This window comes from Piliocolobus tephrosceles, chromosome X, assembly GCF_002776525.5.
Source record: "Piliocolobus tephrosceles isolate RC106 chromosome X, ASM277652v3, whole genome shotgun sequence".
Classification (NCBI taxonomy): Eukaryota; Metazoa; Chordata; class Mammalia; order Primates; family Cercopithecidae; genus Piliocolobus; species Piliocolobus tephrosceles.
The window spans coordinates 94581117-94608772 of NC_045455.1; the positions used below are offsets into that span (position 1 = coordinate 94581117).

Consider the following 27656-nt stretch of genomic DNA (forward strand, 5'->3'; position numbering starts at 1 on the left):
TTTTTATGCTTTCCCTTATAGGTGCGTGGAAGTGGTGAAAGCTTCTCAATATGTAGAGCTAGCCAATGATCTGGAAATAAACAAAGCAGTTACATACTTGAGACAAAAGGACTATAACCAGGTAATTTTTAAAAACTTTTCAGATGGAATTCCATATCTTAATTGGTCAAAGCAATAAAAACAGGGAAACTCCTTTCTAGAATAATGTTACCTGTGATTATTCTGAAGTTTAATATTTTTATTTCTATTTTATCATAATTTTCATTAAAGTAGTTTTAAACTTTCATTAATTTTTGTCTGTTGTTTCTTTCTTTTTTTTTTTTTTAGACAGAGTCTCGCTCTGTCGCCTAGGCTGGAGTGCAGTGGCGCGATCTCGGCTCACTGCAAGCTCCACCTCCCGGGTTCACACCATTCTCCTGCCTCAGCCTCCTGAGTAGCTGGTACTATAGGCACCCGCTACCATGCCTGGCTAATTTTTTGTATTTTTAGTAGAGACAAGGTTTCACCGTGTTAGCCAGGATGGTCTTGATCTCCTGACCTCGTGATCCTAAAGTGCTGGGATTATAGGCGTGGGCCACCGTGCCTGGCCGTTGTTTCTTAAAATACTTTCTTTGTATAGCATGGTGGCTAAATTATAAACCATATTCTATTCCGGAGATTAACTTTACCCTAGAGGTTTTCAAAGTGTTCCCCAAAGCATAAAGTTTTTAGGAACACTGATTATGCTAGGGAGCATGGGAAGCCTGGAGCCTACCATTCTCACCAGAGCAGCTTCCTTGTAGTCTGTTTTACATGTTTGGTTTCCTCATTGACACTGCATTGGGAATGGAAGGGTCCATACGTGGCTGTATGGGGTTTTAGAACCCTGCGGATCTCTCACTGGCACTGCTGCTCCCTTGCTACCTTGGGTGGGGGTAGAGTGGGTGCTCCCCCTTCAGCTGTCTCTCAGTTAGGACAGGGCTGACACAAAATCAGGAAGCTTAGACAGCTGTAAGAAAGAAGGATAACCAAAGAGAGTAAACAGAATGACTTGATGTCCTAGTCTGTAACACCAGTGGTTAGTGTCATTATATGCCAGCAACTAGAAAACTCAGCTCTTCGCAGTTAGATCCAGAGAGCAAGGACCAGAGAAAGCTGTAGCATCTTTCCCACATCCTCTCCCAAGCCTGTGCTTTCAGTTTGTCTTCCTATTTAGAGAACTTTTTGCTCTGGGAGACAACAGAAAGGACTAACTAACAAAGGAAGTGGGGAGAATACTATCTACTCAAAGAATGTGAGAGTAGGAAAAAGCAACCCTAGTGTTCATGAAATAAATATAATAATTAATGTAGTACTATGGGGTGGTTCCATTGCATATGTTAATTTACTGAGCTTAATTTTTTGAGCATTTACAAAACATTTGAAAAAGACTTTTCAAAGTATCTATCCTGTCATTTGATCATCACATCCTTGGTCATGAAAAATGCCTCCAGTGACTCTCTAACGTTGTTGTGATGCTTTTTATATGGAAGTGACGTGAATCAAATTGGTCTTTATTATCTTGCTAAAGTGCTATATGGACAAAAAAATTTTGTGTGTGACATGTACTGTAATAGATGACAAAATGGAGAAAACCATGTTTGCACAGTTTTCCTTTGACATTTTATTTTTAAGTGATCTTTTTAGAAAGGGTTAAGAGGCCGGGCGCGGTGGCTCACACCTGTAATCTCAGCACTTTGGGAGGCCGAGGCAGGTGGATCACCTGAGGTCAAGAGTTTTGAGACCAACCTAACCAATATGGCGAAACCCCGTCTCTACTGAAAATACAAAAATTAGCCGGGCCTGGTGGTGTGTGCCTGTAGTCCCAGCTACTCAGGAGGCTGAGACAGGAGAATTGCTTGAACCCAGGAGGTGGAAGTTGCAGTGAGCTGAGATCCCACCACTGCACAGAGTGAGACTTCATCTCAAAAAAAAAAAAAAGGTTAAGAATGCATTGTCATAGCTCATGTTTTAAAACTATGTTTATTAAGCAATAAACACTCTTAATTTTTAAATGTTAAAACCTATTGAACTCAGATCTTACTATCTGTGCTTTCCTAGCTATTCTCGTTCAAAATATCTTATGTTCCATTTGCATTTTCAAGTTTTTAATATCAATTGGTTTACTGATTTTTTTTTAAATGCCATTTCTGCTTTCTTTTCATCATTGCTGCTTTCACTCTGTCTTTCTTTTGTTTGTATATTGTAAGTATGATGAGGTGGGTATAATACAATCTTAGTTTGAAAGAAATGTTATTAAGTGAAAAAGTTGACATATCTCATAATAATCATTTGATGGCAACTACTTTATTTACAATTCAAAGTGAAAAAGAAAAATTTATGTCTTCTGTGAGGATATAGTTCTGGAGTTAGCTCTAAATACTTTTTTTTTTTTTTCAGGAAAAAGATGCTGAAATCACAGAGTATGGGTCTTTTTGATAATGGTATTTGTAGCCACTTTTGTAATTGAAAAAATAGGCTCTGCCAAAAAGCCCAAAGTGGATGAAATGAAGCCATTGGCCTGGAGGCCAGTTTCAGTGTAGGGGCAGGCTCAGCGGAATGCTGAAGCCGGGAGCTAGATGGCATCAGCTGGGAAAGGAGACCAGGACAGACATAGATCCCTTTTCCTCATTGTTTTCAGGGAAACAAACAAACAAGCTAACATTGTTTGTTTTTATTTTTTGTTTTGCCATTTTGACTGCACTTTTATCAGTTCCATTTATAAATAAACTTACAATATTCTACTTTTAAAAACAAGTATTTTATATAGATTTATGGACATGTAGAGAACAGTTATGAAAACAGCCTGTTTCAAAACAAAAACTTGAGCCAAAAAATACCCGAGAGTGTTCCTTTTATTAGAATAATTATGTCGCCTTTTTAGAATAGATCATAGTTTAGAAACGTATAATATGAAGTGTTTTTAGTTTGTCACATGATATCCATTTAGGATGTTTTAAGTTGTAAATACCTTTGCCAAGTTTTTTAAGTAATAGTTTTGGATTGCACTGTTTTTTGGATTCATAACCATTTTGGGAGAAAATAGATTTGATGTTAAATATAGCCTTAAAGTATTGTTGTTAATGAGTTACAAAGTAGTATATATCAAAATTTAAAAATTTAACACATTTCCTTGACTATAATGTAAATGGCCGCTTCTAAAAGGAATGATACAAAGGACTATAACACTCCTTTTTTTAAAAAAATTGTTTTTATTGCTTGTTAGCACTCTTTTTGTATTGTTTTGTGGATGTTGTAGAGAATAGCTTTCTTTTCCTGTACACTTTGGAGAGTTTAATGGGTATATGAGTTACACCTGTCCAAGTGCCTTATATTTCAAAGTAATATACCTTTTATTGTGACACAGTCTAAAAGTGAAGATTAAACTATCTCAATTCTTATGTAAAGTGAAATGCAGCTTATAAAACTTAGAGATTCAAAACAGTGGTAGCTTTTATATTAATAGTTGTGGAGGTTGTATAAAGAATCAGCGAGGTAGTTTCTATAGGATAAGCAGTATTAGCAGCAATTATTTTTTAGGTAAATTTAAGGAACTTGTGGCAGTGTTTTAAGATCTTTCCAAGAAAGCAAATGATAGAATCTTGAAAGTGAGGATACGATGTTTGGGTTTTTCTTTTCCAGTGTTTACTTTGTAGAATTGTAAACTGCTGACCTAGAAACTTCCATCAGTTTTCTTTGAAGTCACCAAAAACCCTTTAAAAGAATAATTTGCTTGGCAACTTTGTTGTGCAAATAATACGAAAAAGGATAACAATTTACTCCTATTCTAACCAAAGTATCTGAAACTGAATGTTTTAAAATCTTCTGTCCTTCAAAAAAATGGAGTCATTGTGCCTACTGGTACTTCATTTGAGGTCAAACACGGAGAGCCCACATCTCAGAATCTGTCAGACATTTGCAACAGCTGTAGCTGACAACCATTATAAACGCTAACACGGTTACTTTTGCTTGTACACAGCTGCTTTCTAGGAGCAGGAGGCACCAAGAGTCCAGCATCCTCTAATCAGTTAATGTGTTTTAAGACGAAGGAAGGAAGGAAGACCCGGTGCCTTTCTCTACCTTGTTTTTTCTTTCTGATATTCTGTAGGAATTTCTAGGTTGAATACTCATTTACCTTTCATGTAAAGTGTCTGAGCATTCCACACATCTTATTTGGTTAGGATTGTCTCAGACCTGCCATATAGTTAAAAACATACTTTCATTTCTCATGATTTAAAAATGTAATTATATTTGGATCTACTTTAGATCACTTTTTGTGATACTCCCAGAATTATTTTCTGTTACTGGTTTTGAAAAATTCTGTGCCATTTTTCCTTCTTGGCCTTCTGAAACTCCAATTACATTTCTGTTAGACCTTTTCATTATGCTCCCATAAGTCTCTTGTGTTCTTTTCTAGGAACCTTTTTTAGCCATCTATTTTACCATGCTTCATTTAGTCTGAACATTTTCTGGGACCTTGGCCTTGAAGTCCTGGTTGCTTTGCTAGCTCTACAGTGCCTTCAAAAAATATTTTTAGTATTTTCTATAATCTTTCTAGTTGTTCTCCGTCAAAGAATGGTCTTCTATAGGCTGGTCGGTCATGGCCAGAAGCAGAAACCTCAGAATTATTTTGTAAAGATCAAATTTGATCACGTCTCTTAGGCAAAACCTTTCAAGGCCTCATTGCCCACCCCGTTATGCAGGATAAACACTCAGCTGCATCACATGACTACCAAGGCTCATTATTATTATTATTATTGTTATCATATTTTTATTTTTTAGACAGAGTCTCACACCTATGCCCAGTCTAGTCTCAAACTCCTGACCTCAAGCAGTTCTTCTGCCGCAGCGTCCCAAAGTGCTGAGATTATAGGCATGAGCCACCATGCCCAGCCTTCCAAGGCTCATTACTTACTACTGACCTTTCTTCCAGTTACCAGGCCTCTCTTCAGCTCTGTTGTCTTAATTATATTTTTAATTCCAGATTTTCCATTTTATTCTTTTTTATAAATTCTAGTTCTCAAATGAAATTCTCTTCTTGTAATCTGTTTTCTTGAACATGTTAATCCACCCCTTTTGTGCCCTTCCCTGGTCGTACCCTTCAGGAACACTGATCCTTTCCCCAACCATAAGCTTGAGTACTGTGGTATTATAATGGTAGTAACCTTCAGATATTCCATTTCTAGGCTGTAGAGATCTTAAAAATGTTGGAAAAAAAGGACAATAGAGTGAAAAGTGCAGCTGCGACCAATCTCTCAGCCCTGTATTATATGGTAAGTTTTTTTTACTACTAAGAGTTAATCATATTAGCACCTTCCTTCCTTTGTGCTCCTAGAATATTTTGTTTGCACTTACAGCATTGTATGTTAATGGTTTATACGTGCTATTTTAATGGTTAATCATATGCTAATATGATTAACTCTTTTTTGTATTGCTAATTTTGTACTGCTAAATTTCTGCCTGAGGATCATGCCTGAGGAGAAGTCCCAAAGAATACTGGTGGAGAATAGTAAGTGGACTGAGGTGTATAGAGGATCTGATCATGACAAGTGCCAGGCCAGGAGCTGAGTTGGCAGACATGAGTGAGAAGACCATCTCTGAAGGAGAAGGGAGGGAGAAAAATTGTAGTGATAAGTATCACATCATAGATTATGGAACGTACAGCTGGAAGAGCTAGAGATGTGTTTCAACTCCTTTGTGTTATTAGTAAAGAAAGTGACATCTTAGGTTAAAAGATTTATGTAAGGTTACAGAGTATCATCTCTAACAAGCTTTCATTGAGCATCTACTGGATGCCAATCATGGGACTACCAAAAGTCTAAAAGTTCCCTAAAGGGGAACGTTCTTGTCTTTGGAACAAAGGAGGTAGACAAGGAAGGAAGGTTTAAAGTAGAGAACAATAAACTAACATAGATAATAAGTGCTTCAGAAATTCAGAGGAGGCAAAGAACATTCTAATTTAGGGCTTTCAGGAAAGATTTCATAGAGAGTTGGATCTTGCAGGTCAGAATATAGAAAGGGGCATTTGTAGGGAGACGGGGACTAAACAAAAATACAGAGGCAAGAAAGTGCTGGGAGGGAGGTGTGTGTAAGAGTCATTTCTTTTCACCAGAAAGTTCAGAATTTCTGGTAGGCTTTTTCTGAATATTGAAAATTGATTATAGGTAGGTGTGGTGCCTCAAGCCTACAGTCCCAGCACTTTGGGAGGCTGAGGCATGTGGATCACTTGCACCTAGGAGTTTGAGACCAGCCTGGGCAACACAATGCCTGTCTCTACAAAAAGTTCAAAAAATCAGCTGGGCATGGTGGTGCATGCCTGTAGTCCCAGCTACTCGGAAGGCTGAGGTGGGAGGATCCACCTGAGCTGAGGAGGTCAAGGCTGTTGTGAGCCATGATTGTGCCATTGTACTCCTGTTTGGTGATAGATACCTTGTCTCAAAAAAAAAAAAAATGTAGATTTTCATTTGTCACTTTGAGAACCTCTACGATTTTAAGGGTTGGAGGTTAGAAACAATTGAACTGTGTAATTTTTCAGTATCCTTTTCAATTCTGTCATTCTATGATTCTTAGAGGAAATGATCTGAGATTTAATTTTGTCCTGCGTGTAGAAGAAGCCTGTAAGAGCTTTCCTTAGGAATAACTGTTGATGCTGAGGTGGCAGGGCCATGGAAGGGCCCAGATGAAGGCATGACAGCAACCCAGACCTCACCATATACCTGGGCGGTAAACTATTAGAAGGCTACCACAACTCCTTAACTCTGCCTTAGCCACTAACTCTCGAATTTCCAGCGTCTTGGGTTTTGCTTAAGTTTTGCTCAGAATAATGGCATAGGAATGGGCTTAACAGATTTCCAAGAACTGCCCTTATTGTAAGAATATTCCATTATCCAACCCCTTGTTTAAATTTACTTTCATGACCCAACTGAAATATGAAGTCTTCCTGACTCTCCTTGGCAGATATTCTCACCTTCCTTTGTGCTCCTAGAATATTTTGTTTGTACTTACAGCATTGTATTTTAATGGTTTATATGTGATTCTTCTCCATTAGCCCATCAGCTTCAGCTTTGTATTGTGCACAGTGCCTTGCTGATGACAGGTGCTTATTAAACATTTCTTTACTAACAAATGAGAAAAAAAGTCATGGTATTTTATTAAAGCATGTTTCCAGTCCCTCTTAGAGCTTCTGATCTGTGCACAACTGAGAAGCACTGCTGTGCTGAACCGCTGTTGCTAGTGGAAAGGTATCATATCCCTCATATATATAAAGATGAAGAAAGAGATCCAAACCCCTGATTGAAGAATGACTCCAGTGCTTCAATCTGCTGGTAGGAGAGTGGTACCAGTTAGTTACATGTCTAGACGGGGGTGCTGATTGGGGGAAAAGATGTTGAGTTTCTTTTTAAATATATTTAAACATTTTTTGTAATGATAGAAACAAGTAGACAGGAGGTGTATTAGTCTGTTCTCACGCTGCTGTAAAGAAATACCCGAGACTGGGTAATTTATAAAAGAAAGAGGTTTAATTGACTGACATTTTTTTATGGCTAGGGAAACCTCAGGAAACTTACAATCACAGCAGAAGGAGAAGCAAGCACCTTCTTCACAAGGAGGCAGGAAAAGAGAGAGGGTGGGCCTTTGTACCCCCACACCAGCCAGCCATTGGATGTGGCCTGCCTCCCAAAAAAGGGTCATCTCTAGGAAGGGGGACCAGGTGCCTCTGTCTTCCACCCAGTTTCCAGAGAGGGCTGCCTGCTGAGGCTGGTGGCCAGTAGCACTTCCAGCAGCTCTGACGGGCAAGTCCATGGGGTGAAGCATGGTGTCTATCATGGCCATTAAATTTTGAATTTAGAAAATCACTAATGAATTTTTTGACCCAATTCGTCACCAGATCTTTGCCAAGTTTGATGACTGTGCAGGAGGAGACCAATAGAAAATAAAGAAGCAAAGAGAATTGTTAAATTTAATCAACCAAGCAGAGCTATTAGAGCATCTCATCAGCAGTTTCTTACACTTGGTTCTGAAGAAAATGGTCGTAATCAGAATGTTTTGAGGCCAAGTGATGAGTCTCCTATGTAGTTTTATATGATATGTCGTTGAAAGTATATTGTTGGTATCCGGCATATGGTTGTATCTATTTTCTCTTGCTGTGTAATGAACTGCCCCAAACCGTAGTGGCTTGAAATCACCAGGTATTTGCTTACATTCTACCCAGTGAGCTGGGTTCACCTGGATGCTTCTTTCACTGGGCTTGCCTGGCCTTACTCATGCAGCTGCCATCCTCTGAGGCATAACTGAGACTGGATGTTCGAAATTCCTACCTCATGCCTGTCACTTAGCTGAACTGTTGGCCAGGGCAACTCAGTCTTCCCTCAGAGCATCCCCAGCAGGAAATCCCAGCCTTCTCAGGTGGGACTGGGTTCCATGAGAACAAACCCCAGTACACAGGTGTGTATTAGCGCATTGAGTTTGTTATTATTTTATTGAACAAAACAAACATGAGGGAGAATCATACCTGAATGAGTCATGCATGAATCCTGGGAGGTGTGATCCACTAAAGTCATTACTGTAACAATCTACCACTGCCTGCACTCAGACCCCCGTTATTCATAGCCTTCCCAAGACTCTCAGAGTCTCATTCCACCACAGCATCAGGTTCAAAGGCCAGGATCTACATCAGGTCTGGATAGAAATGGGGCTTTCCAGCTGGGTTTGGTGGCTCATGCCTGTAATCCCAGCACTTTGGGAGGCCGAGGCAGGTGGATCACTTGAGGGCAGGAGTTTGAGCCTGGCCAACATAGTGAAACCTCATCTCTACTAAACACGGTGAAACCCTGTCTCTACCAAAAATATAAAAAATTAGCCAGGCATGGTGGTGCATGCCTGTAGTCCCAGCTACTTGGGAGGCTGAGGCATGAGAATTGCTTGAACCTGGAAGGCAGAGGTCGCAGTGAGCCAAGATCGTGCCACTGCATTCCAACCTGGGCGACAGAAAGAGACTCCGTCTCAAACAAACAAAAAAACAAGAAATGGAGCTTTCTCAGGCACAATTTCTTTCTTCTTGGTCCAAAGATTTCTGAGTGAAAAGACATGGCACTCATCCCCTGTAAGACACTCATCTCCAAAGCGGAGGGATGAGGCACATCACAGTCACTTTCCTTAATGATTCTGAAACCTAGCAAAGCAGGTGTGGCCAGTGCTTCCTAGTCTGAGAAAAAGGAGTATTCCTTGATTAGGGCCCAGCTCTGCTCCCTCGAAGTGGCCCCCTAATTCTTTTTCCTCTATGACTCTTGGCTCTGCCTTCTGAGAGCATCTTCCTTTTCTATAAGAAATAGCCTATATTTCAGGAACAGAAAACCAAACACTGCATGTTCTCACTCATAAGCGAGAGTTGAACAATGAGAACACATGGACACAGGGAGGGGAGCATCACACACTGGGGCCTGTCAGGGAGTGGAAGGCAAGGGAAGGGAGAGCATTAGGACCAATACCTAATGCATGCGGGGATTAAAACCTAGATGACAGGTTGATGGGTGCAGCAAACCACCATGGCACATGTATACCTATGTAACAAACCTGCACATTCTGCACGTGTATCCCATAACTTAAAGTAAAATGTAAAAAAAAAAAAAAAGAAAGAAAGAAATAGCCTGTGTTTGCAGCTGATTAACTTTCTCAGTCTGTGTTCTGCCCTGAGACATTTGGGACACAGAGAGCTTTTTTCATTTTGGACTCTCTCTGTGCCTTTAATCCAAACTAGCAACAGTCAGTACAACTCCCCTAAAACCTTGGAGGGTTTTCTCTAAGTCTTGTTAGGATTTCCCACATGTCTCAACAGCTGCATCCATAATTCTTTTCAGGACAGACTCCTTCCCACTAGGTGTATAAGCTGCTGTGGAACAGAGCCTTGAAGTGTCTTAGAAGCCCGTTTCACTACCTGGGAGAGAAGGTCTGCTAGGTATGACCTTAAATCTTTGTGAGATGTTTACGAAAGGTATTACAGCCACACCTTTGAATTGTTCCCTAACCTGCCACCAGGTCCTACTATGAGAATCTTGTGCCACCACAAGAAACTAGAGACATGAAATAATTTTATTTTCTACCTTAGCGAGTCCTAGTTCTTCTATATTTTCTCGAAATTCTACCTGCAAACTGAACAGTTCTCTCCTTAGCTCATTTTTATCTTCCTATACCTGATCAGTTGTATACCCAGTTAAAATCAGTCCATTGGCCCTTCAGCATCCTGCCTAGAAATCGCCTTGGCCACACGGGCATATTTATCAGGTGCACTTCCTGTCCTCCCACCTACTCTGTGGGTGCCACTTGTGTCAGTGCTTCACGGTGACAGTGCGGCTTGCTCTTTATCCAGCCTCTGATGATTCCTTCTGCCTTTGCAGGCTCTCTCATGCTCCACCATCTCTCCAGTCCCCAACACAGCCCCTCACAGCTTTTCTCAGTTTTGCCTGCTGCGTAGTCCAAAAGACAATGTTACATGTTTTTATAACAGCAGCACCCCACTTGTAGGTACCAATTTTTGTTTCAGAGTTCAGTCAGAGTTCACACAAAAACTTGCACATGACTGTTCATGGCAGCGTTATTTGTAGTAACCATAAAGAAGCCTGGAAGCAACCCAAGTGTCCATCAACAAGGAGTGGATAAAGGACATGTGGCCTATCCACACAGTGGGACGTTTTTCAGCCTTTACAAGGACTGCAGCACAGATGTCTGCTAAAACATGGATGGACCTTAAAAATATTATGCTAAGTGAAAGAAGTCAGACACAAAAGACTACATACTTTATGATTCTATTTATATTTGGTGTCCAGAATAGGCATAGAGACAGAAAACAGATTAGTGGTTGCCAGGGGCTGGGGGCAGAGGAGAATGGGGAGTGACTACTAATGGGTACAGGGTTTCTTTTGAGGGTGGAAGTAGATATTGACAGTGGTTGCACAACTTTGTGAACCTACTAAATGCCACAGAATTCTACATTTTAAAGGGGTCAGGTTTATTATATATAAGTTATATCTAAACTTTTTACAAAGTTTAACCAAGGACGGTCACTGTGAGTGACGTGGGAGAAGGGGTATGGCACTTTAATGTTACACAGTTGTGAAGGAGCCCTGGTGGTGACGGTGTAGTAGGGGAGCTGGAGATCTGAGGAGGAATCACCATCAGTCAGTGAGTGGCCGCACACATCCAGCTGCCACAGTAGAACCCAGAGGGCCTTCATGGGGAGTTCTGTGGGAAGCAGACACCTCTGTGCAGCTGCCTCCTCTGGGGGCCACAGCCAAACCCTGTCATGGAGCGGGGACGGCATAGTCAGGAAGAAGAGCTGCCCATGGAGTGGAGTAAGTGAGGAGAAGCTGGTACCCATGGACACTTCTGCATCAGTCCTGCATCTGATGACAAGAAAAAGCCTTTCAGAGACTAAAGGCCACTGCTTCAGGTCTGCATTCCAGATGTCACACAAGTTCCTCTTTTGGCCAAGTCTAGACAAGAGCCTAATAGTGAAGGAGCTTCTTAGAAATGTAGTTCCTGGGCCAGGCGCTGTGGCTCAAGCCTGTAATCCCAGCACTTTGGGAGGCCGAGACGGGCGGATCACAAGGTCAGGAGATGGAGACCATCCTGGCTAACGCGGTGAATCCCCATCTCTACTAAAAAAATACAAAAAACTAGCGGGGCGTGGTGGCGGCGCCTGTAGTCCCAGCTACTCGGGAGGCTGAGGCAGGAGAATGGCGTAAACCCCGGAGGCGGAGTTTGCCGTGAGCTGAGATCTGACCACTGCACTCCAGCCTGGCCCACAGAGCGAGACTCTGTCTCAAACAAAAAAAAAAAGAAAAAAGAAATGTAGTTTCTGGGTTAACCAAGCCAACCTGGCACAGATGGTCATGATATTTAAGAACAGAGGTTCCTGTAGCTCACGTGAATGATGGCAAGGCCCTGACAGAGCATTTGGCATGGAGACGGAAAAAACAATGGATTGCCACCAGTGCAGAGACCTAGTAGGTGACGCAGCCAGTGTGCTAGGGGCAGGAAGGGTAGTGCTTTTGTGACAGCTATTTCAGGGCTTCAAGTGGGAGGGGGAGCGCTGCAGCAAATGGGGACATGGAATTTGGGCGTTGAGCATGGAACCACCTACATATAAATAGTGTTGTTATTCTAACCATGAGACTGTGGAGAAGTCAGTCATAAGAAGCTTGGGGGGTTGGGCTTGATGAGTAAAACTCTTATGTAGAATCAGACTGTCAAGACCAAGATACGTAAAATAGTTTTGTTCATTGTATTTGTAATCTCAGAAAGTCTATTTATTATGTCTGTAATCTCAGAACAGTCAGAAAAAGTTTCATGAAATTCAAATACTTTGTATATGTATTTTACTTAGGGAAAGGATTTTGCACAAGCCAGCAGCTATGCAGATATAGCTGTGAACTCTGATAGATATAATCCAGCAGCTCTTACTAATAAAGGGAATACAGTTTTTGCAAATGGTGATTATGAGAAGGCCGCTGAATTCTATAAAGAGGCTCTAAGAAATGATTCTTCCTGTACTGAAGCGCTTTATAATATTGGTAAGTGAAACAAGGCGAAATTGCTTTTTAAATTATTTATTTTTTGCTTTGTATTTGTTTTTGTTTTGTTTTGCTTAAAGAGCTCGAACACATTAGGAGGAGGAGTTGACTTCCTTCTAACAGAAAATTGAAGACTACTGCCTCTTAGATTATAGTTTATTTTAATGGAATTAATGATTCAAGAGTTATGCTCTGCAAAATTTGGATCAGGCTTGCTATACTGCCCTCTAAAAAGGCTTTTCCATCACAGTGTATAATCCTAATTTCCCAAATTTCTGCTAATACTGGATATTATCATTCTTTTAAACTTTCGCCAAGCCGACAGATGGGAAAAAATCCCATTTGCTTACTTTTTAATTATGAACAATTTCAAACTTACATAATAGTACACACAAGAAATAAATACCCGTGTACCTATCACCCCAGTTTAACACATTTTCACATTTTGCCGTCTTTACTTCAGATTTTGTTTTTAATAAGCCAAATATTACAAGCCATGGAGTCTCACCACCATCACATTCTCTTCCCCGCCTTTCAGAGGTTGCCTGAAGTGGGGCATCATCACCCCGGGCATGAATTTGCAGTTTTGCAAACGCATGTCCGTGCAGTACTGGGTCTTGTCTCTTGGATTCTTAATAACGTTTCTTCTGAAGTTTTCTTCTCCCTGCCTAGGTATTTTTTGCTTTCTTTGGTTTGCTTATTTTATTCTCCTTTCTATGTTATGTCAGGAGTTTATGGCTAAAAACTGAGTGGACTTTCTAGGTCCATGAAGGAGATTGATGGGTTGGTACTCTGCTGTAGGGCATCTGTCTGGTCTGGTCTGTTTAGCTGGAGACCTGCCCATAAGTCAATTGTATCTTTCCTCCCAGAAAAGACTCTTTAATCTCCTGCCTGAAGGAGGAGGGAAGGCCTACTGCCAACCTTGAAGAATAGGGGAGGCAAGAAGGAATTAGCCATTTTAGGTGGAGTCTGGGAGAGCCTCATTGAGAATGTATGTTTCAAGTCACTGAAGGATGGGAGGCTATGACCACTTGGGTATCTGGGAAGAGAGCATTGAAGAGAGGACAAAGGTCTTCATGCAGGAGCTTGCTTCCTAGATATATCCTTATTTATTTGTTTTGTAACTATTAAATATTTCTCCTTTCTCCATTACTTAGATTTTAACTTTGTTTCTTATTTCTTCTATGGAAGAATTGTTTTATTATTGATATAGTAAAATTTATCTTTTTTTTTTTTTTTTGAGACTGAGTCTCGCTCTGTTGTCCAAGCTGGGGTGCAGTGGCATGATCTCAGCTCACTGCAACCTCCACCTTCCAGATTCAAGTGATTCTCCTGCCGTAGCTGGAACCACAGGCACACTTCACTATGCCAGTCTAATTTTTTGCATTTTTAGTAGAGACAGGGTTTCACCGTGTTGGCCAGGCTGGTCTCGAACTCCTGACCTCAAGTGATCCACCTGCCTCGGCCTCCCAAAGTGATGGGATTACAGGCGTGAGCCACCACGCCTGGCCAAATTTGTCATTTTAAAAAATTGTGTTTATTGCTTTATTCATTTGTTTATTGCTTTATTCATTTGTTTATTGCTTTATGAAGCCCTTCTTACCTTAAGATTATAAATCATTTTTCTATATTTTCTTTTCATACTCTTCTTATAGCTTTGTTTTTTCTGTTGAGTTTCAAATTTTTGAGTTCATTTTTTATGAAATAAGAATCTACATTTAAAAAAATTAATGGCCGGGCGCAGTGGCTCACGCATGTAAATCCCAGCACTTTGGGGGGCCGAGGCGGGCGGATCACAAGGTCAGGAGATGGAGACCATCCAGACTAACACAGTGAAGCCCTAATCTCTACTAAAAATACAAAAAATTAGCCGGGCGTGGTTGCAGGCACCTATAGTCCCAGCTACTCGGGAGACTGAGGCAGGAGAATGGCGTGAACCCGGGAGGCGGATTTTGCAGTGAGCCAAGATCAGCCACTGCACTCCAGCCTGGGCGAAAGAGCAAGACTCTGCCCCTCCCCCCCACAAAAAAATAATAGTAGTGTATAGTCGGTTGTTCTGGCACCACTTATTACTAGCATTTTCCTCCCCACTGATTTTAAATGTCTTTAAACTCTATAATTGAGTGCATTTCTGAACTATTTGTTCTGTTCTATTGGTCTGTCTGTCTATTCCTGTCCCCCATCACACTTTTAAAATCACTGAAGCTTTGTAGCATCTTTTGGTGTCTGCCAGTGGAGAATCCCCACCCTAACATTATTCTTTATAAACATTCTCAGTTGGCCGGGTGTGGTGGCTCATACCTGTAATCCCAGCACTTTGGGAGGCTGAGGCAGGTGGATCTCTTGAGGCTAGGAGTTCCAGACCAGCCTGAGCAATATGGCAAAATCCCGTCTCTACTAAAAATACAGAAAATTAACTGGGCGTGGTAGCACACGCATATAATCCCAGCTACTTGAGAGGCTGAGGTGGGAGAATCACCTGAGCCTGGGAGGTCGAGGCTGCTGTGAGCCATGTTTGCACCACTACACTCCAGCATGGGCAGCAGGAGTGAGACCCTGTATCAAAAAACAAAAACCTCAGTTTATCTTCATTTTCTCTTCTGGATAAATATTTACATATATTTTGAGATTTATTCTGTTAACGTTAAATAAATTAATACCAATAATGATGCTTATAGGTTTTCATTTTTTTCTTTTTCTTTTTTTAAGGCCTTACCTATGAGAAACTAAATCGGCTGGATGAGGCTTTGGACTGTTTCCTGAAGCTGCATGCAATCCTGCGAAATAGTGCGGAAGTTCTTTACCAGATAGCAAATATGTATCTTACTTGAAAAACTTAGGGACAGTTATTAATTCTCTCAATTGGTGATTGAAGATCAATTATTAAATAAGTTTAATGAAGTAATTGAGGATAATATTTGAAGTAAGTGATGAGGATAATCTAACTAGCAGATTATCATGTGATAAAAAAATCATTTGAGTAATGCTATTTTAAAATGTCATTTGCATTGAAAGAGGAATTAATGGTTAAAACTATTATTTATTAAATTTTGAAAATAACTGAAGTAATTACGACATTTGGGTACATATAAGCCATTCATTGAAAGTCAGTTTGGTGCTTTAGAACATTGTATTAATTCTGAAGCTCGTAGGGTATCATTGAAGCACTAACTTACTAAATAAAATACTGTTCATTACTGATTCGTACTATTGATTGAGTTTGGATAATTTTTCTTATTTTCTTAACTGACCTGTGGCTATAATGAGGTGTCCAAAGACTGTTACCCTCTAAAATTACGTAATTCTTCATATGAACTCACTCATTCATTCTGTTCATTTAATAGTCGTTTATTGAATGTATACTATGTGTATCAGTATTATGTTTCAAACTCAGGGGACTGTAGAACTATAAAATGTTGCCCTCATATCAGTTTCTTCCACAACACGTAGCTTTCTTAATAAGCCCTGCTCTTGGTTAAAAAAGCAGAAATGTGTTAATGTTTTTAATGCTTTTCATGCTATTTGAAAAGCACTTTAATTTCTCTCCTTATTTTAGTAAGCTTTGGCCACAACATTGGGAAGCGTTAAACATCTTAGGTGGGTTTTCAGGTTACTGTTATCTTGATTTAAATTTTATACAAATATGTTTAGAAAATTGTGTATATTGTGAGGTGTACCATTAATAATTTTAAGTATCATCTGCTGTACTTTTGATAAAGAATTTTATTTAAAAATTTTAGTTTTAAGCCAGGCACAGTGGCTCATACCTGTAATCCCAGCACTTTGGGAGGCCGAGGCAGGCGAATCATTTGAGGTCAGGAGTTCGAGACCAGTCTGGCCATCATGGTGAAACCCCATCTGTACTATAAATACAAAAATTAGCCAGGTGTTGTGGCAGGCGCGTGTAATCCCAGTTACTCCCAAGACTGAGGCAGGGGAATCACTTGAACCTGGGAGGCAGAGGTTGCAGTGAGCCAAGATAGTGCCATGGCACTCCAGCCTGGGTGCAGAGCTGGACTGCCTAAAAAAAAATTAGTTTTAGATCAGATAGCATCATAGTTACTCCTGGTAGTCTTTTTGTTCTGTTTTGTTCATTTAATTTCTCTGAAACTGGCAGTGTCATTATCTTTTACTACCCAGTTCATGATCAGCTAGGATCAAGTCAAGCAATTGATATATTTGAGACTGAGTACATTTCCATTTTTTTTTTCTTGTGGTATCACACTTGTTATCATTAAAAACAGTAGATTTTTCTGGTATCACACTTGTCACCATTGAAAACAGTGCTTCTTTTTTAATAAACTTTGGATTGGAATATCTTCATTTCACTGAGATACCTAATATGTATAAAATAAATAGTAATTAGTCAAAAAGTATTGGTATGAATAAATTATTTGTATATACACAGAAGACTTAGTAGGTACTAAAGAAAGCTACAGAAAAAAAAAAAAAAAAAAACCCACTATCCTTGGTTTTATAATCTAATTAGGGAAAACTCACAGGAAAAACACATGAAAGTAATTCCCTTAATATGCTGAACATGTTAAGAGAGAGAGAATAACTGGATGCAACATTCAGGACATTTTTATTAAGGACAATTTTTGGACAATACTTTGAATAATTCTACCAGAAATTTGGGAGTTGATCTTAGTGGATAGTAATGAAGGAAAAGGGAGAGCAGGCTATACATAGGGAGTAAGCATGTTACCTCCACAGTACTGCTGCATTCCATCTCCACCCTGAGAAATCCAGAGGAAACAGTATACAATAGCACATTACTGTAGGCTAAGAAATATTGTTACTGTAATGTTTTTTAAGTTTGTTTATTGATTAATGAATTTAGAAAACGTGTTTTCCTTAACTGACATGGCCTAAGATATGAATTAATGGAAAATCCCAGTCAAGCTATTGAATGGCTAATGCAGGTGGTCAGTGTTGTTCCAACCGATCCTCAAGTTTTATCTAAACTGGGAGAATTATATGATCATGAAGGAGATAAATCTCAAGCATTTCAATATTACTATGAGGTAGGTGTGTTATCTTAATTTCCTTCTGTGTTTTAGCATTTTATGAGTTGTTATAAAGACGGCAGCAAGGCTTTGAAATTTTAGAAGATCTTCCCAGTTTTAAAATGATTTATTTAAAATAAAGCATTCTTGGAAAATGAAATTAGTTTTTGTTTTGTTTTGTTTTGTTTTGAGATAGTCTTGCTCTGTCACCCAGGCTGCTGCACAGTGGTGTAGTCTCGGCTCACTGCAGCCTCCTTTCCTAGGTTTAAGCAGTTCTCTTGCCTCAGCCTCCCGAGTAGCTGGGATTACAGGCGCCTGCCACCACGCCCAGCTAATTTTTGTATCTTTAGTAGAGGGACATTTCACCATGTTGGCCAGGCTGGTCTCGAACTCTTGACCTCAGCTGATCTGCCCGCCTCAGCCTCCCAAAGTGGTAGGATTACCACCACGCCAGGCCTGAAGGTAGGTTTTTACTTGTTTTAATGAAAAAAAATGAAATAGGTCTGGGTGTGGTGGCTCACATCTATAATCTCAACACTTTGGGAGGCCAGAGTGAGAGGATTGCTTAAGACCAAGAGATCAAGACCAGCCTAGGCAACATAACAAGACCCCATCTCTAAAATAATAATGCTAAAAGGATAGGCGTGGTGGCCCATACCTTTAATCCCAGCACTTTGGGAGGCCAAGGAAGGCAGATCACTTGAGGCCAGGAGTATGTGACCAGCCTGGCCAACATGAGGAAACCCCCTCTCTACTAAAAATACAAAAATTAGCCAAGTGTGGTTGTGGCATGCCTGTAATCCTAGCTACTCAGGAGACTAAGGCACAAGAATTGCCTGAACCCAGGAGGCAGAGATTGTGGTGAGCCAAGATCACATTTAGTACACTCCAGGCTGGGCGACAGAGCGAGACTGTCTTAAAATAATAATAATTAATAATATTAATAATAAAAAGAAGTACAAATTCATTTTTCTCTTGAAGCACGATTTGCATCTCTTTTTTATTCTTTTAAATATTTAATTGAACTCAGCTCATATATTGTTATAGCAAAAGTATTTACAGATAATTGAAAAATGTGTCAAGCAAAGCTTAGGTTTTCTAAATATTATATAGTTTCAGAATTTACAAAGTATTTAGGACAGCTCATACTCCTTTATTAAGAAATGTCATATTGGATAAATTTATTCAATAGGTAAAGTATTCAAGAAGTAAATTAAATGTTGCCATTGAAGTTGTATTGTTACATTCCATATATTTTTCCAGTCATACAGGTATTTTCCTTGTAATATTGAAGTCATTGAGTGGCTTGGAGCCTATTACATTGACACCCAGTTTTGGGAAAAAGCCATTCAGTACTTTGAAAGAGCTTCTCTTATGCAGTAAGTAATCATTAGGATTTTATGTTTAGTTAATGTCATGTCTTGAGTTTTTTTAATCCCTAGAATTAGTATCTGATAGACCTAGTAAATTTAAGAACAGATGTTGGTGGACGGACATTCATAAATTATTTTTGTTTGTTGTTTGTTTGAGATGGAGTTTCACTCTTGTTTCCCAGGCTGGAGTGCAATGGCATGATCTCGGCTCACTGCAACCTCTGCCTCCCGAGTTCAAGCGATTCTTCTGCTTCAGCCTCCCCAGTATCTGGGATTACAGGCATGTGCCACCACGCCCAGCTAATTTTTTGTATTTTAGTAGAGACAGGGTTTCACCAGATTGTCCAGGCTGTTCTCGAACTCCTGACCTCAGGTGATCCACCCTCCTCAGCCTCTCAAAGTGCTGGGATTACAGACATGAGCCACTGTGTCTGGCCAAATTATTTTTATTTTCTTATATTTTATTCCATTTGACATGGTATTTATTGTGATAAATATATTTCCCTTTGCATAGAATTTTAAAATATCCTCTTTAAGGTACTTTTCTTTATGTGTTTTTCTTACTCATACCTCAGCAAACAATTATTTCTTTATCAATGAGAAAATGACTATCTCAGTCCTAAGACAAAAGTTTCATTTCTAAAAGAGTCTTAATACAAAACAGTTTTGTTGATTTCAATTTATAATTGATATATATTAAAAATTAAAATGTTTTCAATGTCTTTAAGTGCATATCAGAATGTTTTATATGTATCTGATTCAAAAAAATTCAAAAATATATTTTTTTATTGTACTTTTAAGTTCTAGGGTACATGTGCACAATGTGCAGGTTTGTTACATATGGATACATGTGCCATGTTGGTGTGCTGCACCCATTAACTCGTTATTTACATTAGGTATATCTCCTAATGCTATCCTCCCCACCCCCACAATAGGACCCAGTGTGTGATGATCCCCTTCCTGTATGCAAGTGATCTCATTGTTCAGTTCCCACCTATGAGTGAGAACATGTGGTATTTGGTTTTCTGTTCTTGCGATAATTTGCTGAGAATGATGGTTTTCAGCTGCATCCATGTCCCTACAAAGGACATGAACTCATCCTTTTTTATGGCTGCATAGTATTCCATGGTGTATATGTGCCACATTTTCTTAATCCAGTCTGTCATTGATGGACGTTTGGGTTGATTCCAAGTCTTTGCTATTGTGAATTCACTATTGTGAATAGTGCCGCAATAAACATACATGTGCATGTGTCTTTATAGCAGCATGATTTATAATCCTTTGGGTATAAACCTGGTAATGGGATGGCTGGGTCAAATGGTATTTCTAGTTCTAGATCCTTGAGGAATCGCCACACTGTCTTCCACAATGGTTGAACTAGTTTACAATCCCACCAACAGTGTAAAAGTGTTCCTGTTTCTCCATATCCTCTCCAGCACCTGTTGTTTCCTGATTTTTTAATGATTGCCATTCTAACTGGTGTGAGATGGTATCTCATTGTGGTTTTGATTTACATTTCTCTGATGGTGAGTGATGATGAGCATTTTTTCATGTGTCTGTTGGCTGTGTGAATGTCTTCTTTTGAGAAGTGTCTGTTCATATCCTTTGCCCACTTTTTGATGGGGTTGTTTGTTTTTTTCTTGTAAATTTGTTTGAGTTCTTTATAGGTTCTGGATATTAGCCCTTTGTCAGATGAGTAGATTGCAAAAATTTTCTCCCATTCTGTAGATTGCCTGTTCACTCTGATGGTAGTTTCTTTTGCCGTACAGAAGCTCTTTAGTTTAATTAGATCCCATTTTTCAATTCTGGCTTTTGTTGCTGTTGCTTTTGGTGTTTTAGACATGAGGTCCTTGCCCATGCCTATGTCCTAAATGGTATTACCTAGGTTTTCTTCTAGGGTTTTTATGGTTTTAGGTCTAACATTTAAGTCTCTAATCCATCTTGAATTAATTTTCATATAAGGAGTAAGGAAAGGATCCAGTTTCAGCTTTCTTCTTATGGCTAGCCAATTTTCCCAGCACCATTTATTAAATAGGGAATCCTTTCCCCATTTCTTGTTTTTCTCAGGTTTGTCAAAGATCAGATGGCTGTAGATGTGTGGTATTATTTCTGAGAGCTCTGTTCTGTTCCATTGGTCTATATCTCTGTTTTGGTACCAGTACCATGCTGTTTTGGTTACTGTATAGCCTTGTAGTATAGTTTGAAGTCAGGTAGCATGATGCCTCCAGCTTTGTTCTTTTAGCTTAGGATTGTCTTGGCAATGTGGGGTCTTTTTTGGTTCCATATCAGCTTTAAAGCAGTTTTTTCCAATTCTGTGAAGAAAGTCATTTGTAGCTTAATGGGGATGGCATTGAATCTATAAATTACCTTGGGCAGTATGGCCATTTTCACGATATTGATTCTTCCTATCCATGAGCATGGTATGTTCTTCCATTTGTTTGTGTCCTCTTTTATTTCACTGAGCAGTGGTTTGTAGTTCTCCTTGAAGAGGTCCTTTACATCCCTTGTAAGTTGGATTCCTAGGTATTTTATTCTCTTTGAAGCTATTGTGAATGGGAGTTCATTCATGATTTGGCTTTCTGTTTGTCTGTTACTGGTGAATAAGAATGCTTGTGATTTTTGCACATTGATTTTGTATCCTGAGACTTTGCTGAAGTTGCTTATTTTTGGGCTGAGACAATGGGGTTTTCTAAATATACAATCATGTCATCTGCAAACAGGGACAATTTGACTTCTTCTTTTCCTAACTGAATACCTTTGATTTCTTTCTCTTGCCTGATTGCCCTGGCCAGAACTTCCAACACTATGTTGAATAGGAGTGGTGAGAGAGGGCATACCTGTCTTGTGCCAGTTTTCAAAAGGAATTTTTCCAGTTTTTGCCCATTCAGTATGATATTGGCTGTGGGTTTGTCATAAATACCTCTTATTATTTTGAGATACGTTCCATGAATACTGAATTTATTGAGCATTTTTAGCATGAAGGGCTGTTGAATTTTGTCAAAGGCCTTTTCTGCATCTATTGAGATTATCATGTGGTTTTTGTCTTTGGTTCTGTTTATATGCTGGATTACGTTTATTGGTTTGCGTATGTTGAACCAGCCTTGCATCCCAGGGATGAAGCCCACTTGATCATGGTGGATAAGCTTTTTGATGTGCTGCTGGATTTGGTTTGCCAGTATTTTATTGAGGATTTTTTGCATCGATGTTCATCAGGGATATTGGTCTAAAATTCTCTTTTTGTTGTATCTCTGTCAGGCTTTGGTATCAGGATGATGTTGGCCTCGTAAAATGAGTTAGGGAGGATTCCTTCTTTTTCTATTGATTGGAATAGTTTCAGAAGGAATGGTACCAACTCCTCCTTGTACCTCTGGTAGAATTCGGCTGTGAATCTGTCTGGTCCTGGACTTTTTTTGGTTGGTAGGCTATTAATTATTGCCTCAATTTCAGAGCCTGCTGTTGGTCTATTCAGGGATTCAACTTCTTCCTGGTTTAGTCTTGGGAGAGTGTAAGTGTCCAGGAAATTATCCATTTCTTCTAGGTTTTCTAGTTTATTTGCATAGAGGTGTTTATAGTATTCTCTGATGGTAGTTTGTATTTCTCTGGGGTCAGTGGTGATATCCCTTTATCATTTTTTATTGCGTCTATTTGATTCTTCTCTCATTTCTTCTTTATTAGTCTTGCTAGTGGTCTATCAATTTTGTTGATCTTTTCAAAAAACCAGCTCCTGATTCATTGATTTTTTGGAGGGTTTTTTGTGTCTCTATCTCCTTCAGTTCTGCTCTGATGTTAGTTATTTCTTGCCTTTTGCTAGCTTTTGAATGTGTTTGCTCTTGCTTCTCTAGTTCTTTTAATTGTGATGTTAGGGTGTCAATTTTAGATCTTTCCTGCTTTCTCTTATGGGCATTTAGTGCTATAAATTTCCCTCTACACACTGCTTTAAATGTGTCCCAGAGATTCTGGTATGTTGTATCTTTGCTGTCACTGGTTTCAAAGAACATCTTTATTTCTGCCTTTGTTTCGTTATGTACCCAGTAGTCATTCAGGAGCAGGTTGTTCAGTTTCCATGTAGTTGAGCGGCTTTGATTGAGTTTCTTAGTCCTGAGTTCTAGTTTGATTGCACTGTGGTCTGAGAGACAGTTTGTTACAATTTCTGTTCTTTTACATTTGCTGAGGAGTGCTTTACTTCCAATTATGTGGTCAATTTTGGAATAAGTGCGATGTGGTGCTGAGAAGAATGTATATTCTGTTGATTTGGGGTGGAGAGTTCTGTATTTGTCTATTAGGGCCGCTTGGTGCAGAGTTGAGTTCAATTCCTGGATATCCTTGTTAAGTTTCTTTCTCATTGATCTGTCTGATGTTGACAGTGGGATGTTAAAGTCTCCCATTATTATTGTACGGGAGTCTAAGTCTCTTTGTAAGTCTCTAAGGACTTGCTTTACGAATTTGGGTGCTCCTATATTGGGTGCATATATATTTAGGATAATTAGGTCTTCCTGATGAATTGATCCCTTTACCATTATGTAATGGCCTTCTTTGTCTCTTTTGATCTTTGATGGTTTAAAGTCTGTTTTATCAGAGACTAGGATTGCATCCCCTGCTTTTTTTTGTTTTCCATTTGCTTGGTAGATCTTCCTCCATCCCTTTATTTTGAGCCTATGTGTGTCTCTGCATGTGAGATGGGTCTCCTGAATACAGCAAACTGGTGGGTCTTGACTCTTTATCCAGTTTGCCAGTCTGTGTCTTTTAATTGGACCATTTAGTCCATTTACATTTAAGGTTAATATTGTTATGTGTGAACTTGATCCTGTCATTATGATATTAACTGGTTATTTTGCTCGCCAGCTGATGCAGTTTCTTCCTAGCATTGATGGACTTTACATTTTGACGTTTTTGCAATGGCTGGTACCTGTTGTTCCTTTCCACGTTTAGTGCTTCCTTCATGATCTTTTGTAGGGCAGGCCTGGTGGTGACAAAATCTCTAAGCATGTGCTTGTCTGTAAAGGATTTTATTTCTCCTTCACTTAGGAAACTTAGTTTGGCTGGATATGAAATTCTGGGTTGAAAATTCTTTTCTTTAAGTATGTTGAATATTGGCCCCCACTCTCTTCTGGCTTGGAGAGTTTCTGCCAAGAGATCTGCTGTTAGTCTGATGGGCTTCCCTTTGTGTGTAACCCGACCTTTCTCTCTGGCTGTCCTTAACACTTTTTCCTTCATTTCAACTTTGGTGAATCTGACAATTACGTGTCTTGGAGTTGCTCTTCTTGAGGAGTATCTTTGTGGCATTCTCTGTATTTCCTGAATTTGAATGTTGGCCTGCCTTGCTAGGTTGGGGAAGTTCTCCTGGATAATACCCTGCAGAGTGTTTTCCAACTTGGTTCCATTCTCCCCATCACCTTCAGGTACACTAATCAGACGTAGATTTGGTCTTTTCACATAGTCCCATATTTCTTGGAGGCTTTGTTCATTTCTTTTTACTCCTTTTTCTCTAAACTTCTCTTCTCACTTCATTTCATTCATTTGATCTTCAATCACTGATACCCTTTCTTCCAGTTGATCGAGTCGGTTACTGAAGCTTGTGCATCTGTCACGTAGTTCTCGTGTCATGGTTTTCATGTTTATCAGGTTGTTTAAGGACTTCTCTGCGTTGGTTATTCTAGTGAGCCATTTGTCAAATCTTTTTTCAAGGTTTTTAGTTTCTTTGCGCTGGGTTCGTAATTCCTCCTTTAACTCGGAGAAGTTTGTCTGAAGTCTTCTTCTCTCAACTCATCAAAGTCATTCTCCGTCCAGCTTTGTTCCATTGCTGGCAAGAAGCTGCACTCCTTCGGAGGGGGAGAGGCGCTCTGATTTTTAGAATTTCCAGCTTTTCTGTACTGCTTTTTCCCCATCTTTGTGGTTTTATCTACCTTTGGTCTTTGACGATGGTGACATACAGATGGGATTTTGGTGTGGATGTCCTTTCTGTTTATTTTTCCTTCTAACAGTCAGGACCCTCAGTTGCAGGTCTGTTGGAGTTTGCTTGAGGTCCACTCCAGACCCTGTTTGCCTGGGTATCAGCAGCAGAGGCTGCAGAAGATAGAATATTGCTGAACAGCGAGTATTGCTGGGGTCAGGGACCCGCTTGAGCAGGCAGTCTGTCCGTTCTCAGATCCCAGCCTCCGTGCTGGGAGATCCACTCCTCTCTTCAAAGCTGTCAGACAGGGGCATTTACCTCTGCCGAGGTTTCTGCTGCTTTTTGTTTAACTATGCTCTGTCCCCAGAGGAAGAGTCTACAGAGGCAGGCTGGCCTCCTCGAGCTGTGGTGGGCTCCACCCAATTCGAGCTTCCCCGGAGGCTTTGTTTACCTACTTAAGCCTCAGCAATGGCGGGCGCCCCTCCCCCAGCCTCACTGCCACCTTGCAGTTAGATTTCAGACTGCTGTGCTAGCAATGAGGGAGGCTCCGTGGGTGTGGGACCCTCTGGGCCAGGTGTGATATATAATCTCCTGGTGTGCCGTTTGCTAAGACCCTTGGTAAAGCACAGTATTAGGGTGGGAGTGACCTATTTTCCAGGTGTTGTGTGTCTCAATTTCCTTTGGCTAGGAAAAGGAATTCCCTTCCCCCTTGCGCTTCCCAGGTGAGGCGATGCCTCGCCCTGCTTCAGCTCTTGGTGGTCGTGTTGCACCCGCGGACCAGCACCAACTGTCTGACATGCCCCAGTGAGATGAACCCGATACCTCAGTAGAAAATGCAGAAATCACCCATCTTCTGTGTCGCTCACGCTGGGAGCTGGAGGCTGGAGCTGTTCCTATTCAGCCATCTTGGGCACGCCCACTCAAAAATAATTTTAATACATCATCATCTGCTTTATATTTGGCCATTTGAATTTTAAGATCAAATGTCCCTTGGAATAATTTGAATGATTTGAATGATAAAGAAATGCTTAATAAGTAAAATAATTTCTGTTTGGAATTCGTATTAGGCAATTCATTTTTATGATATTTATTTCACGTAAATTTTTTTTGAGAATTATAAAATTAATTACCAAGGATGAGGAGATAGTTTTAGTTACATCTTTAAGATTAAAGCTATTTCAGTAATACACTGTAAGCTTTTTAATTACATGTAATACTACTCTAACATTAGCCATTAGCTCATGCAAGACCCTCCCTTCTTTGAGGCTCAGTCTGCCACTGTTCCATTTTTAACTCCTATTTCTAAATGTGAGATGTTGATTAACAGTCAGTCCCTTACCTAGTCTAGCTTATATTCTTGCTTTTCATTCCATCAGTATTCTAGCCCCACAAGTTTTGACCTCCCTAACTCCATTGATCTTTACTGGTACTCTCTGTAGTTCAGTCACCTGACTCATCTGATTGTGATTATTACTAACACATTTACACCAATAAAATCTTTCCTCTTTTTTTTTTTGAGACGGAGGACAGAGTCTTGCTTTGTCAACCCAGGCTGGAGTGCAGTGGCGTGATTCCAGCTCACTGCAGCCTCTGCTTCCCAGGTTTAAGTGATTCTTCTGCCTTAGCCTCTGGAGTAGCTGGGATTACAGTCACATACCACTACACCTAGCTAATTTTTTTTTTTTTTTTTTTTTTAGTAGAAATGGGGTTTTTCACCATGTTAGTGAGGCTGGTCTTGAACTCCTGACCTCAAGTGATCTGTTCGCCTCAGCCTCCCAAAGTGCTGGGATTACAGGCGTGAGATACTGCGCCCAGCCTACACCAATAAAATCTTAAGTTACAATATCCAGCTGTCTAAACATAACCTCTTATCTTTCCAACTTCCATGCTCCCTATTTTCCAGTGTATTTTTCTTTTCTTTTTTTTTTTTTTATTTGAGACGGAGTCTCGCTCTGTCGCCCAGGCTGGAGTACAGTGGCCGGATCTCAGCTCACTGCAAGTTCCGCCTCCCGGGTTTACGCCATCCTCCTGCCTCAGCCTCCCCAGTAGCTGGGACTACAGGCGCCCGCCAACTCGCCCGGCTAGTTTTTTGTATTTTTTAGTAGAGACGGGGTTTCGCTGTGTTAGCCAGGATGGTCTCGATCTCCTGACCTCGTGATCCACCCGTCTCGGCCTCCCAAAGTGCTGGTATTACAGGCTTGAGCCACCGCGCCCGGCCTCCAGTGTATTTTTCTTTGGTGATATTGAGACCTCCGCTCTTGACCTTCCCCTTATCTTGCAGTCTCAGCCTCCTTCTGACTTTAATTCTGAGCTTATCCATACTAGATTGCTTAATTGACCGCATCTTTTCCCTTTCTTGCTAACATTCCTGTTTTTCTTCTCTCTCTCTCTCTTGCTTTACTACCCCGTTTATTCCAAGAGATTTCAGTTCTTAGGTTATTCTAGCCATTGATCCCATTCCTTTACACAGGCTGTGAAGCACTGTCAGAGGTAAATTGTGTAACCAGGTGAATTGATGCCACACAAATCTGTATGATAATGAGCACTGCTCATCAGTCTTAAGTATTTCTCTCCCTCCTGTTTCTCTGATCTCTTCAATTCCCCTATGTATTTTATGCCTCAGTTTCCCAGAATATAGAATCCTTTTTTAGAAACCTTCCTAACATTTCTCTCTCCCTACTTTCCTATAAACTTCCACTTGCACCTGCTGTTAATCTCCTTCTCAGTGACAAACTTATTCAATATACATTCATTATATTACATCTCTTTTGAGCGTTTGTTTTCTACACCATATATC

The 27656-nt window shown here is 40.1% G+C and overlaps 1 protein-coding gene across 6 annotated transcripts in view; it reads left to right on the forward strand.

Annotated features, from left to right (window-relative positions):
* Positions 1-27656, forward strand: part of IFT88 (intraflagellar transport 88) — a 129357-nt gene that overhangs the window by 55392 nt on the left and 46309 nt on the right. For all 6 annotated transcript variants that reach the window (XR_002726048.2, XM_023190630.3, XM_023190633.2 and 3 more), the window contains 6 exons: positions 22-121; positions 5205-5291; positions 12401-12587; positions 15297-15405; positions 17464-17614; positions 18860-18975. Coding sequence is in view for 5 of the 6 variants with exons in the window: in XM_023190630.3 (XP_023046398.1) it covers positions 22-121; positions 5205-5291; positions 12401-12587; positions 15297-15405; positions 17464-17614; positions 18860-18975 (750 nt within the window). In the remaining variant the exon portion in view is untranslated. The remainder of the gene's footprint in view (positions 1-21; positions 122-5204; positions 5292-12400; positions 12588-15296; positions 15406-17463; positions 17615-18859; positions 18976-27656) is intronic.